At 41.2% G+C, this 14829-nt stretch overlaps 1 protein-coding gene across 4 annotated transcripts in view; it reads right to left on the bottom strand.

The window, feature by feature from the left end:
* Positions 1 to 2322: 2322 nt before the first annotated feature.
* The window catches only part of Cep97 (centrosomal protein 97kDa), a 255616-nt gene continuing 243109 nt past the window's right edge, over positions 2323 to 14829 (bottom strand). For all 4 annotated transcript variants that reach the window (XM_053774178.2, XM_070100344.1, XM_070100200.1 and 1 more), the window contains 2 exons: positions 9191 to 9476; positions 2323 to 6555 (listed from right to left, as the gene is read on the bottom strand). In XM_053774178.2, coding sequence (XP_053630153.1) covers positions 5836 to 6555; positions 9191 to 9476 — 1006 coding nt within the window. In that variant the 3' untranslated portion in view covers positions 2323 to 5835. The remainder of the gene's footprint in view (positions 6556 to 9190; positions 9477 to 14829) is intronic.

Here is a 14829-nt window from a genome sequence, read left to right as displayed (position 1 = left end):
GTGTGGTCCGAAACTGAGCGTGGAGAGGGAGTGCTTGACGTGTCGGTCTTTTCCGAGTAGAATGGGAAGGTAACGAAGGAGCATCATCAGGAGATTGACGTTGGCGTTTAGGAGTAGGACCGGAGTTGGTCCGGCGTGAAACGGGCGGGCGATTCGAAAATTGCCGTATTGTAGAGGGAGAAGCCGGAAGCATAGTCAAAGGAGAGTGGAGTTCAGACAAATCGAAGGAGTCAGTCGAAGCCCAGGTACCTGAAGCGGGTGAGGAAACAGCACCAGCAAGAGGTACAGGGGCATCAGGAGTGTCTGAAGAGTGGTCTAAACACAAGGCAGGGTCAGAATGGGGTGTGGTATCAAGAAGGGGCCTGGGGGTAGTGGGTTCATGGATTGGGTTCTCCATGGTTAGGTTACTCCTTTGCTTTTTGTTTTTAAGAAAAAAAAAGAAAGAAGAAAAGAAAATAAAAAAAGAATAAAAAAAGGGGGAGTAGGGAGGAATAGTTCCCAGGAGGAATGAAAGGGCCGGAAATCTCCCTCTGCGCCCAAGAGGACCTCAGCACCGCTAGTAGCACAGATGCAGCATGGAACCCGTGCCATACCCTACCCTTCATGCCAGTAAACCAGCAATCCGGGATAGCAACCTCACATCTGCCGAGCTACCTCGGTGGACAAAAGAGAGGGCGGCCGGATATCCGCCACAAAGCATACCTCCTTCGGCCACCACCCCCGGAATCCGAAAGGTGGCTTCCAGAGATACACCCGTCGCCCGAAAGACACCCAAAGCTACTCTGGGATACAGGAGAGGGATTGGGACATCCCCAGGCGATCCAGATTCCACGGCAAACTACGCCACCGCCAAGAACCTCAACGGAATGGGATGGACCCCGGTGTCCTTTCCCCTACCTAGGAACTAGCTCACCTGTGGGAGAAATCCCAAAGGCCAAAAAGAGGAAGGGCAAAAGGGACGGGTGGGGGGGAAGAGGAGGAATGGAAAAAGGGGAGGATGGGGAGGATGGGATAGGGGAGGGGAGAATGGGGGGTAATTAGGTTTGGTCTGAGGAAGAAGACCAACAGGTCTAATTCCTCAGACCAAGAGCCTCTTCACCACGCGAAGGAGCCCCCCTTGAAGAGGCAGGGAGGTATAACATCTTTCAGAAGTGCAGAAGAGCCAAATGTGAGAATGGTGGAAGTGCATAAGGCAGTGGGTAAAATGAAAGGGGATAAATCAGCTGGGATTAATGTGATCAAGATGCAAATGTTAAAAGCAGGTGGAGATATAGTTTTAGAGTATTTGGGATTTTTGCTCAATGAATGAATGAGAGAGAGGAAGGTGCCTATGAAGTGGGAGAAAGTGTGCATAGTTCATTTATATAAAGAAAAGAGGGACAAAAGAATGTAAAAATTATAGGGGAATAAGCCTTTTGAGTATACCAGATATAGTGTATGGTAGAGCTATTATTGAAAGAATTATGGGCAAGACAGAGAGCAGGAACGCAGAAGAACAAGGAGGCTTTAGGAAAGGTAGGGGATGCACAAAGTGTTTATACTGAAACAAGAAACTATATTAAGATAAAGATAAGGAAGTTTATGCTGCACTCATGGATTTAGAAAAGGCATATAATATGGTGGAAAGGGAAGCAATGTGCCAGAAGCTGCAAGTGTATGGAATAGGTGGCAGGTTACTGAAAGCAATTAAGAGTTTTCATGAGGATAGTGGGGCCCAGAGGAGGAGAGAAAAGGAGGAGGAGGAGAGAAAAGGAGGAGGAGGAGAGAAGAGGAGAAGGAGAGAAAAGGAGGAGGAGAGAAGAGGAGGAGGAAAGAAGAGGAGGAGGAGAGAGGAGGAGGGGAGAAAAGAGGAGGAGGGGAGAAAAGAGGAGAGGAGAGGAGAGAAGAGAAGAGAGAAGAGAGAAGAGAGAAGAGAAAAGAGAAAAGAGAAAAGAGAAAAGAGAAAAGAGAAAAGAGAAAAGAGAAAAGAGAAAAGAGAAAAGAGAAAAGAGAAAAGAGAAAAGAGAAAAGAGAAAAGAGAAAAGAGAAAAGAGAAAAGAGAAAAGAGAAAAGAGAGAGAGAGAGAGAGAGAGAGAGAGAGAGAGAGAGAGAGAGAGAGAGAGAGAGAGAGAGAGAGAGAGAGAGAGAGAGAGAGAGAGAGAGAGAGAGAGAGAGAGAGAGAGAGAGAGAGAGAGAGAGAGAGAGAGAGAGAGAGAGAGAGAGAGAGAGAGAGAGAGAGAGAGAGAGAGAGAGAGAGAGAGAGAGAGAGAGAGAGAGAGACAGAGAGAGAGAGACAGAGAGAGAGAGAGAGAGAGAGAGAGAGAGAGAGAGACAGAGAGACAGAGAGACAGAGAGACAGAGAGACAGAGAGACAGAGAGAGAGACAGAGAGACAGACACACACACACACACTCTCTATTTTCTTGGTTTGCCTGCCCCCCCCTCTCATCTGCGACTGCTTGACAGAGTGGAGAACAGAGCAAGATGTCTCATCTCTCGCCAGGACCCATCCTGGATAGATCTGTCATTTCAGCAGAGCCTTCAACACAGGAGGGATGTGGGTGGCCTTACTGCTATGTACGAGGCCAATATTGTCAAAGTACCACACTTGGATCCACTTCGAGGACAGCGTGAAACAAGCTTTTATGCCACAAGACTGGCAGAAAGCAACAACTTCACTCTGGCTGTACCCTTCTCCAGAACATCACTCCATCTGAGATCATATATACCCAGGATGACTTGAGTATGGAACACATTTGTACAGCATAATGATGTCAACGAGATAAAGTCAGTTGATCAAATGAAAATGCTGGCCCACATATGGCTCCAACTTCATCTTGTTCCCTACTTGTATGTCTCATAACAATAAAAATGCTTTCAAATGAGCTGATGTAGGTAACAGCTCTAAGCTTGCCAATAAAGTTAGGAATCCTTAACCTGTAAATAGCTTGTCAATAAAACTAGGGATCCTTAACCTTGTCAAACCCTGTGGGGGTAATGCGCCTTATACAAGACCACAGACCTACATCCCTGCAGCTGCCTCAGTACCCTACCTCTCTCAAGAGCAGCCACCTTACATGCCTTACTCACCAACCACCTCAAGCTGAACACATCATGAGGAGCCAGTCTATCTGCATCCTGTCGGCCAACATTAGAGGTTTCATTGCCAGTGTTGGAGAGCTCACACACAGTTTTGTGAACACTCAATGTCCGGACATGATAGCTGTTTTTGAAACATTTTTGGATGACAGGACTCCAGAAAATTTTGCAAGAACTGCTGGCTACACCTCATGGATGAGAAGAGACAGGCAAGGGCAAGGAGGTGGTGTTGCTATGTGCTTCTCTAAAAGTGCACATGCCCAGCACATTGATGCTGCCATCCCTACTCATCTTGATATGATGGTCTTCAAGCTATGCATAAACACTAGTACCTCTGTACTAGTATGTGCAATGTACAGACCTCAGTGGCAACATGCAGACCCCATCAACTTCCTACTGGAAAATGTGAACTCCCTTCTGCTTCAATACAACTGTCAACATATCATAATTGTTGGTGACCTCAACCAACAACTTATACAGATGGACTATAATGACCTTCTTGCAGTGTTTGACATGAGTAACTTTGTTGATTTCCCTATTCACATCTCTGGCTCCTCCCTTGACCCAGTAGTGAGTGATCTGGCAGAAGGTACAGTCACTTGTCAACCCCTCGGCTATGTTCGATCGTCTGACCACAAGGCTGTTTTTACAACACTTAAGATCCCAAAAGAATGAAGTGAGGAGTCCACACGCACTATCTGGCTATGAGAATAAGGTAATTGGCCAGCCCTTTGCTCTGAGCTTGCCACCACCAATTGGAATGCTCTTCTCCAAGGGGATGTTAACAACCAAGTGAAAGCCTTCACTGGACACATTCTTAATCTACAACAAGAACACATCCCTCACCGGCAGTACGTGATGAAGCCGACAGATCAGCCTTGGTTTGGCTTCAGTTGTAGAGAGGCTGCTACTGCTAGGTACAAGGCATGATGAAGGTATAAGAGACATCCTACCACCTATAACAGGAACTTGCATACACGAGCCTGTAGGCATATGGGTGAGGTTCAAAAGTGGGCCATTGCTAAATGGGAGGTGAACACAAAAAGAAAGCTAGCATCAGGTAGAGTAGGCTCCAAAACCTAGTGGTCCCTGGTTAAGACCAGACAAGGTTATCTGCCTGATGAACTCATTCCACCTCTAAATTAACAGAATGGGACCACCTCTACTAGTAGTTAAGAGAAAGCTGACCTCTTTGCCAAACACTTTGCTACCAAAATACAAGTTCCTGGTCCAGCAAGGGACCCTCGGCTAGCTGCAAGTACTGTGTTAAAACTGTCATTGGTGACAATAAGGCAGGAGGAGGTGCATTTCCTTCTTAAATCGCTTGACCAAGAAAAGGTTGTGGGCCAAAAAAGTTGTGCCCAAGATTGCTTAGAGGATATGCAGACCAGCTAGCAGCAGGGGGGTTGCCATAGGAATGATTGGAGGGAAGGGGTAAAAGAGGTGATGTGTGCGAGAGGCTTGGACATCCAGCAGGCATGTTAGAGGATGGTAGAAATGAGTGGGGACAGACAAATGATTCTTGGGACTTGACAAGCTGTTACAGTATAAGCAAGGTAACATTTGTGAAGGAATTCAGACTTGAGATGTGGAGGTGTAAAGTACAGTGCCTGCACTCTCAGGAATGGTTAGGGATATCTGTAGTGGCATCTCAGTTAGTATTAGCATGACTCTGGCAAGACAGTGATGGAGTGATTATTATTATACAGCCTCTCCTCACTTAGCAATGTACTTGTTTACCGATGACTTGGAGTTATGAGGGGTTTTCTGACCAGTAGGCATATCTACATAATGTATATTAGAGCTGATTTCTTCTCTTCTGTTTATCATTATATACAGTACACTACTGTATAAACATCTAAAAATATACCAGAAATGTTATCAATGGTGCAAAGGTGACATTAAAACAATATTAAAGATGCTCGACACAAACCCACTACCATTATAGTATGCTCCTCACAAAGTGACGAATTTGTTTACTGACATGGTCTTAGGAACAGAACTCTGTCGTTAAGTGAAGAGAGGCTGTAATCAAAACTAAGCACTAAATCTAGTGAAGTGAATGATGGAAAAAGTGTTTCTTCTTTTTCAGGTCACCCTACCACAGTGGGAGACGGCCAGTGTGTTAAAAAAAAAATCCAAATGCTTTAATTTTGAATTTTTTTTTGGAAATTCAGAATTATTTAAATTTTCAATTTGGAAAAATCTCACTATTTAAGAACATTTTGTCTGAACAAGAGACATCTGATTTTTATTAGTATTCATAATTATCCATAAGTCAAACACCCTGTGCACACTTTAGTCTCAATGAGATATTGCTGCATTAGATTGCAAATCTTTATATAACTTGTCACATGTCAATCACTGTGCATACAGCTGTTATAAGAATTATATTATATATGTTTTAATTTCTTTTGGTGTATAGTTGAAGTAAAATGTAACTGATTTCAGACTTGGAAATGTTTTGCATTAAAAAAGTAATACAGTATTAATAACATTAGCAATGGACTGGAATTATTTTATATCTTTTAATTACAGTATTCTGTTATGACTCACAAACATTTTAACTGCCATAATTTTTGTTGGAAGGGGTGGGGGGGGGGGGGATTCATCGTGGTTTCTGATCTGCAATTATTGTGAGATCAGTGAGCACCGATGACAGGAGAGCAGTAGCATAGTGCTGGATAGCACGGGGTGCAGGGCGCAGACTGGGGCATAGAGTTGGGTGTAGTGCCAGCAAAGAAGGAGGGCACGAGGGTCAAGAAGTAGTGGTGCGGGGGGTATGTGGCCTTGGAACTGGCAAGGAGGACGGTCTTTGTGGGCCTTGACTAGCAGCTTGTCGGCCACCTTCTGACTGATTACCAGAGTGACTTCCAGATAAACTTCCAGAGAGGGATGACTGACTCGATTCTGAGAGTTCAGCTTCATCACGACCAGTTGTATCTGCTTCCCCACCCTCGGTTGAATCAACAGAAAGAGTAGATGCGTCAAGAGCTGTTGCATTAAGATCAGTTGAGGCTACAGAAGTCATGGAATTAATCATTTCTGGGTTTATAAACTGATCTAAATGGGGTGGCTGTTTCTGGCAAGCTACTGGAGTTCCATCTGAACCATCACTAGATGGATCTCCACAACTGTCATCATCACAATGAATCTTGCCACTATTATTAACATTACTACCACCTACACCAACAATACCCTCAACACAAATTGTATTATCATTATGATTTGATGGAGATTTCACAATTGAAGTAGTTAGGGCACGTATTGAGTGTGTGAGTGAGGTTACTGATTCACTGAGAGGAACAGGAATTGATGCTACACTCTGAGATGGTGGTGAATCACCTCCTCCTGGTGACCTTTCATGGCCTGATCCACTAGACTGGGACATTGTGAGCAGTGACTGTGACCCTGGTAGATTGCAAAATGCATTCATCACTTGTGTAACCATTGACAATGATTCTTGAAGCTGTCCAACCTGAAAATATAAATATAAGCAGTACTAATCAGAGGAAAATTATCATTATTTTATACTATATACATAACTAAATCTCAATAATTGGAAATCAACAGGAATAAGAATTTTGTTATAATTAGGATTTTGGGCTTAAAATGAGGATTTTATATTTTATTAGGGGAAGTGCTAAACCTGAAGGGTTCATATAGAACCTGGGGACTGGAAGGCACCTCCCTGGGGTAAAATTAGGAATGACAACCCTAGCACTATTGAAAAAAAATTCCACTAACTCAATAATATATCTGTTACCTTTTATAACTTGATAAAACTTTACAACAGTAAAGAAAAAAATCAAAGTATCCACTCCAATCAGCCATTTCTGCATAACTACAGTGCAAAGTACACAAAGCTAGCCAAATAATCAGTGACTTGTAAACAAGAGCACTAATATTTTCCAGTAAAAGTAAGCCTTAGAGGGATGTGTGATGTCACCATGGCTGTTTAACATATTTATAATTTTTTTTTTTCAACACACCGGCCGTATCCTATCGAGGCAGGGTGACCTAAAAAGAAAAATGAAAGTTTCACTTTTTAAATTTAGTTATTCATACAGGAGAAGGGGTTACTAGATCCTTGCTCTCGGCTATCTAGCTGCCTCTTATGACACATGGCTTAAGAAGGAAGAATTCTTTTCCACTTCCTCATGGAGATTTACAGATAAGGTTGTAAAAGAAGTGAATGCTAGGATGCTTGGGAGAGGTGTGGGATTAAAATATGTAGAATCTAATACAAAATGGGAATTGTCACAATTGCTTTTTGCCAATGACACTGTGGTTTTGGAAGATTCTGAAGAGAAGCTGCAAAGGTTGGTGGAAGAATTTGGGAGGGGATGTAAAAGAAGGAAATTAAAAGTAAACACAGGAAAGAGCATGGTGATGAAGGTAACAAATAATTTAGATAATGAAAGACTGGATATCAGATTGGAAGAAGGGAATATGCAGGAAGTGAATGTGTTCAGATATTTGTAAGTGGACTTGTTGGCAGATGGGTCTATGAGAAATGAGGTGAAACATAGAACTGATGAGGGTAAAAAGGTGGGTGTGCACTGAGGAGTCTATAGAGGCAAAGAACATATCCATGGAGGCAAAAAGGGAAATGTAGGAGAATACAGTATAGTGGTACCAACACTCTTACATGGGTGTAAAGCATGGGTTGTGAATGTCGCAATGAGGAGGCTGGAGGCAGTGGGGACATTGTGTCTGAGGGCAACATGTGGTGTAAATATTATGCAAAGAATTAGTAGTTTGGAGTTTAGGAGGTGCAGGGTTGCTAAAAGTATTATCCTGAGGGCTGAGGAGGGGTTATGGAGGTGGTTTGGATATTCAGAAAGGATGGAACAAAACAGGATGACTTGGGGGTATGCAAATCTGTAGTGGAGGGAAGGTGGACCAGGGGTCACCCTAGGAAAGATTGGAGGGAGTAAATGAAGTTTTGTGTGTGAGGGGCTTGGACATCCAGTAAACATGTGAGCATGTTAGATAGGAGTGGCGGCAAATGATTTTTGGGACTTGATGAGCTGCTAGTGTGTGGGCAAGGTAACATTTGTGTAGGGATTCAGGGAAATCTGTTAGCCAGGCTAGAGTTCTGGAGATGGAAAGTACAGTGCTTGCACTCTGAAGGAGGGGTGGGGATATATGTAGTTTGGAGAGGCATCTGAACTGTACTTTTGGTACACCTCTAGCAAGACAGTGATAAGAGTGAATGATAGTGAAAATGTTTCTCCTTTCCTTGGGTCACCCTCTCTCAGTGGGAAATGGCAGGTGTGTTAAAAAATGTAAACATTACAATAGTTTTTATTTTGCTTCATTTATTTTTTTTACAATATTTCATTCAAATTTGTTACCTTAAATACATTATCTTCATCTGCAACTTATATCTACAGATTGCAACAGAGTTAATCCATATATTCAGAAAAAATGATTATGACAGATGCTCTTTTAAATCTATCACTAAGCTCTGATTAATTTCTTATCAGTGATCATAGTTGTGAATTAAAAATGCAATATATCTTTAAGGAAGGACCAGTGCATCTTCATACAAAAGCGTCTTTACAAATTTAAATGAAACACTATAAAATGTACTTACTAAAAATGATTTGGAGAAAGAGGCTTGCAAGACTAACATCCATTTTACAGTATGCTACTGCAGAGTCAATTGACTGATTCTCATTACATGCAACAACATAGAGATGCTTAATATCATTACTTGTAATATCATTGAATACTGTACAAAACAACACACATAATCTGCATGCAAAACTGCATATCCCAAGCAAAAGAATTTATAAGATAAAACCGTATAAAGTATTAATATATAAAATACTTATATAAGTGTTTTATATATTAATACTTGATATAAATTATTGAAACATAAGTAATTATGTTTCAATAATTTTTATCAATACTTTCTGCATATAACTTTTATTTGCTTGTATCAATATGAAAATAACAAGAGGGCACAGGATCCAACTGTGGAAGGATAGTCCTCTGGTTTACATTACTAAATGTTAATAGATGTAGGATCACTGGCCCTATGGCCTGATCTTAAACAAGGCTGTACTAATTTGGTAATTAATTAAATGAAGTGCTCTACTCACCTGTCCTTGCAGGGATGCACAAAACTCGGTCAGTTCTTTTACACTCTCTTCAGAATACTTTTTAGTGCCTGCTGGAGCAGAAGCAGCTCCTTCTTTGGAATCCAAGGGTGTAAGTGGTGTTAGAGGTGTTATTGGGGTAGAGGGAGTATTGACACCATCACGTTTACTAGCCTGCAGTTTTTGAATTTCTCGCCACAAGGTACGAATAGCATCTAATTGCATATGTCGAAGACGCCTTTCACGTTCTAGGGCCTCTTCGGTGGAACGTAACTTCTCTGTTAAATGTCTGTTGATGAAAAAACATTCTCATTGGCTGAAATAGAACATAAAATGTGTGCTTTACTAATTTAGTACTTGTAATGATTCACAAAACTGAGTTCCACGGGCTTCTGCACAATGGATTACTGTACACTTTTTTTAGAACATGCACAAGGAGAGAAACCAGAAAACACATAAAACACACACATGAGCACAAACACACACATGCAGTATCAATATAGAACCCACACCTGAAAAAACAGGTTAAGTAACTGGAAAAAAGTGCAGAAGTATACAACGAGTCTTATTCCAAAGCTATGGGACATGACCTATGAGGAGAAGCTAACGAAAATGAATCTAACAACATTGGACAACAGCAAAACTAGGGAAGATATGATAACAATATGAAATACTGAGAAAAATTGATAGGGTAAACAAGGAAAGACTGTTTGAGAGGTGAGGAACAGGTACGAGTAGACAAAAAAAATGGAAGTTAAACACACAAATAAACCACAGAGATGTCAGAAAGTATTTCTTTAGTCTCACAGTGGTTGGGAAGTGAAATGATCTCAATGAAGTGATGGAGGCAGGCTTCATACATAATTTTAAGAGCAGGTACGACAGGGCCCATGAGATTAGGAGAACGTTAATCTGGCAAGCGGCAAGTTGACGGGTGGGGCCAGGAGTTAGGACTTGACCCCTGCAACCACATATAGGTAAGTACAAATAGGGAAGTACAAGCATACACATGTATTTACTTGCAAGATTAAAATTTGACAGACACTTAAAAAACATAAGTGGACAACCAGGAGCAAGATATACAGTACATGGCTACAGGAACAAGTCAGTATAAAACTTAGTGGTAGTGACTTAAAATAAGGAAATAAGAAGAGACAGAAACATCAACACAGTCACTGTTTACAGTGAAAACAAGGAGAGCACCACAGAGTGTAACCAGCACTAGGTCAACAAGGGTGACTGCAAGATCAGTATACACCTACAGGTACAAAATAGAATGACTTGGAGGTTAAATAAATCTGTAATGGAGGGAAGATAGGGCAGGGATTATATTAGGAGAGGTTGGAGAGAGGGAAGGTAAAGGAGGTTTAGGATATGAGGGACTTGGACATTCAACAGCTGTGTGAGAGCATGTTGGATGAAGGGAGGCAAGAGGATGGGTGTTCGAGTGCTTTTGGAGAGTATAGGTACTGTGTTAGCTTTTATGACTTGATGAGCTGTTGAAGTGCAAGCATGGTAACATTTATAAAGTAATTTAGGGAAATCAGTTAGCTGAACTTGAGTCCTGGAGGTGGGAAGTACAGTGACTGCACTTCGAAGGAGGGGTAGGTATACTGTAGCCTGGAGGGAAATCTGAACTGTAGTATCAACACACTTCTGGCAAGGCAAAAATGAAGTGAGTGATGGTGAAAGTGTTTCTTCTTTTTTTAGAGGTCATCTTACCTCAGTGGGAGACAGCCAGTGTGTTATGAGAAAACAAAACCAGATAAACATGTGAATACAGTGAGGTGGAATATCAGGCTGGGTGTGACACAAGGGGTGAGTGTGGAGTCTGCCTAGCTTGGGGCAGTAGGCCTACTGCAGTGTTCCTACTAAGCTGTTGCTATTTGGTAAAATAGCAACAGCTATGTTGTATAAGCTGTTGATCTAGTTAAAATGAATTTGTGTGATGATTCTAGAATTCTACATCTCTGGGTGTTCTCTTCCTTGACAAGTAATGTGCCATGTAAGTAATCAAATAATTTTTGGAGTTTCACAATGAAATGCAGATGTTCAGCAATGCATCTGTGGGGTCTTCCTAGATATTTTCCCCACATATTTTGTAATGATCAGTGAAAGGAAATGAACTTGCTGGTGGTTTCTTACTAGTGATGTCCTTGATTGTACAAGAGTATATACATCTTGAGTTATGTATTTATCAATTTACATATGCTGAGAGTTTACTTTAACTAATAAACATTGTCTGCTCTTCTTTCATTCATATCATGACACCAAGACTAAACATGGCATCCAAGCTCTCGATATCTGTATCTGTCAATTTCTTGAGGAATAAGGCTCTTTCCTTGAACGAGCCTTTCTAACTTCACTTCCCTCTTCACTTCATCAGAGACTGCAGTGCACATAACATCACAACTCATCCAGAGAAGGCACCAAAGAAGCAAAATACATAATTGTCCCTAACAACTCTATTGTCAGATATATCTCCAAGTAGCCACCACTGCCTCCACTATGATCAAGAACTTCACCAGTAAGAAACACCACTACTAAGCCAAACCAATGCAATCCCTTGCAATGATTGTGACAAGCTATACATAGAGAATACAACAAATTCTAACCACATAATAGAGAGGAAAAACTAATGTGAAGGACTTGGGAGTGATAATGTCAAGATCACAACTGTCATTATCACATCTACAGTGGACCCTCGGTTATCGACCGTAATCCGTTCCAGAAGGTTGGCCGAAAACTGAAAGGGCCGAAAACCCAAATAATATTTCCCATAAGAATTAATGTAAATACAATTAATCCATTCCAGACAAAAATATTCACAAAAAATATTTTTTTTTACAATTACATGTATAAATATTACATACCTTTATTGAAGGTTAATGCTGGCTTCTGGAAGACAGGGAGGAGTTAAGTGTTTGGAAGGGGAATCCCCCTCCATAAGAACTTTAGGTAGCAAAGCCTTCTCTGAACTTTTTTATTTTTCGTTCGATTTCTTTCATTTTTTTTGTACGTAAAGAAGCACCTTTCAATAGTAATGTGACCAAGTTTCAATAAGATAGCTCAAAAAACAACTGAGAAAAAAATTATTTACTAATAATCATACATATTGAACAGTAATTTCGTAATGGGACTTGGAGAAGCTGTTTTGGCATTATCTACGCATAAAACAATGCTAAACTGTATTTCAAATGGACTCCGAACTGTAATTTATCCTTTCTTCATTCTTAAAAAAAAATAAAGTTTGTATGGTTTTGACATTCAGCCAAATATCTGACTTTTGCCCTCACAAAATCAAAAACAAATTATGATATCTCAATGAGGCCTCCATTTGCTTGTAAAACAATCTTTCCTTTATGTTCTCTGTGAATTTCATTACATTCCTGCTATTATTAACGAATATACTGGCTTATATATGCGAATAACTTACTTCCGAGATAATCCGCGAAACAGCTGGACCACCGATTTTTTTATTTTTCGAGAAAATAGCATTTTTCTCAGCATTACGAGTGTATATCATAGTTACCCCATGTTCGTTTTCTTTAATATAAGGACCCTGGAGGTGAAAGAAGGAGAATGGAAGCCCCTCCCTGAGGATGGGAATCTTTTATTCCAGAGGGAACGCTCTGAGAACATGCCATAAATTATTCATTCTGGAGTATTTACCATATTTCTTTGTTATTTATATTGTTTATTATGTCATATTAGATCAATTGTGATAGATAAATAAGCCGTAGAAGCTTTAATAGCATTATATTGAAGCATATTCCCCGGCCACCCCGAGACTGGAATTTTCCATGACATCAGCAAAATGGTGCCAGAAGGTTCCTGGTTGGCTGTAAGTCTACGTATAAGTCCCACCCACTGTATTATGATGCCAAATCGTCAATTATTATCTTAGAAAGAATAATACAATAAATACACGAAAAAAAAAATGAAAATTGACGACAGGTGAGCACACCTGCCGCGGGTGGTGACGTCACCCTAGGTGTTTTAAATGACCATAATTCCTTGCAGGAATGTCGAAGAACAATGATCTGGTACCATTGTGTTGCCAGAGAGTTAAGCTATTTTTCTATAAGATTAACTCAATTTGTGAATTTTTTGGCAAAAATTTTTTCATTTGCGCTGAGTACACGCAATTACCCCTTAATGCCACTAGGACCAGCTTGAGAGTCTCACAAAATAACTGTCTAGAGTGCTCCGTTTCTGGCATCTCTTTAAGATTTCCCTGAAGTGAGACAGGGTTTTGTCACTGAACATGTTGCAGATATGGCTTGTTTCAGCTTTGTCAGGGTGGTACTTCTTGACAAAACTTTGCACATCATCCCACTTTGCACAAATGTTCTAAATCAGTGAAGAAGGCACCTCCTTCACTCCCTCTTCCTCCTCCTCTGAAGTAAGTTCCTCAGCTGCAGTCTGTTGCTGTTCAAGTTGAAGCTCTTGCAGCTCTTCAGTGGTTAGCTCTTCCCTGTGGTCCTCCACCAACTCTTCCACATCCTCGCCACTCACCACCAACCCCAGGGACTTCCCCAGTGCCACAATAGAGTCCACAGGGTTGGCAGGGTCAGGGTCAGCCTCAAACCCTTCAAAACCCCTCTCTTGGACACAATCTGGTCACAGTTTTCTCCAAGCAGAGTTCAAAGTCCTGGAAGTCACTCCCTCCCAAGCCTTTCCTATAAGGCTTATGCAATGGAGGATAGTGAAGTGATTCCTCCAGAACTCTCTTAGAGTCAACCGAGTGTCCAATGTCACTTCAAAGCACTTTTGAAACACTGCTTTTGTGTAGAGTTTTTTGAAGTTAGAAATGACCTGCTGGTCCATGGGCTGGAAGAGAGGAGTGGTGTTAGGAGGCAAGAACTTCACTTTTATAAAACTGAAGTCACTAAATACTTGGTCTTCTAAGTCTGGAGGATGTGCAGGAGCACTGTCCAGTACCAGGAGGCACTTGAGTGGCAATTTCTTTTCCAGGAGGTATTTTTTCACACTTGGGCCAAACACATCATTAACCCACTCTTTGAGAATTTGCCTAGTGACCCATGCCTTATGATTAGCTTTCCACATCACACACAATCTATTCTTCATGACATGGTTTTTCTTGAACACTCTGGGATTTTCTGAGTGATACACGAGCAAACGCTTCACTTTGAAATCCCCACTAGCGTTACCACACAACAAAAGAGTAAGCCTGTCTTTCATAGGCTTGTGTCCTGGCGGTGCATTTTCCTCCTGGGTAATGTAGGTCCTGTTTGGCATTTTCTTCCAAAACAGGCCTGATTCATCACAACTGAATACTTGTTGGGCAACAAATCCTTCAGCCTCTACATAGCCCTTGAATTCCTGCATGAATTTTTCAGCCGCACATTTGTCAGAACTTGCAGCCTCACCATGCCTTACAACAGTGTGTGTGTCACTACACTTCTTAAATCTATCAAACCATCCTTTCCTGACCCTAAATTCACAAACTGCAGCACTTGTTCCAGGCATTTTCTTTGCAAGATCCTCATGCAACTGCCTTGCCTTCTCACAAATAATCAACTCCACAACACTGTCTCCCACTAATTCTTTTTCTTTAATCCACAATAATAATAACTTTTCCATCTCTTCCATTATTGGTGGCCTTTGTTTAGTAAGAA

The sequence above is a fragment of the Cherax quadricarinatus genome, chromosome 1 (assembly GCF_038502225.1).
Source record: "Cherax quadricarinatus isolate ZL_2023a chromosome 1, ASM3850222v1, whole genome shotgun sequence".
In the NCBI taxonomy this organism is placed as follows: Eukaryota; Metazoa; Arthropoda; class Malacostraca; order Decapoda; family Parastacidae; genus Cherax; species Cherax quadricarinatus.
Note: the sequence above shows the minus strand (reverse complement) of the source record. Positions and strands in the feature narration are given on the sequence as shown.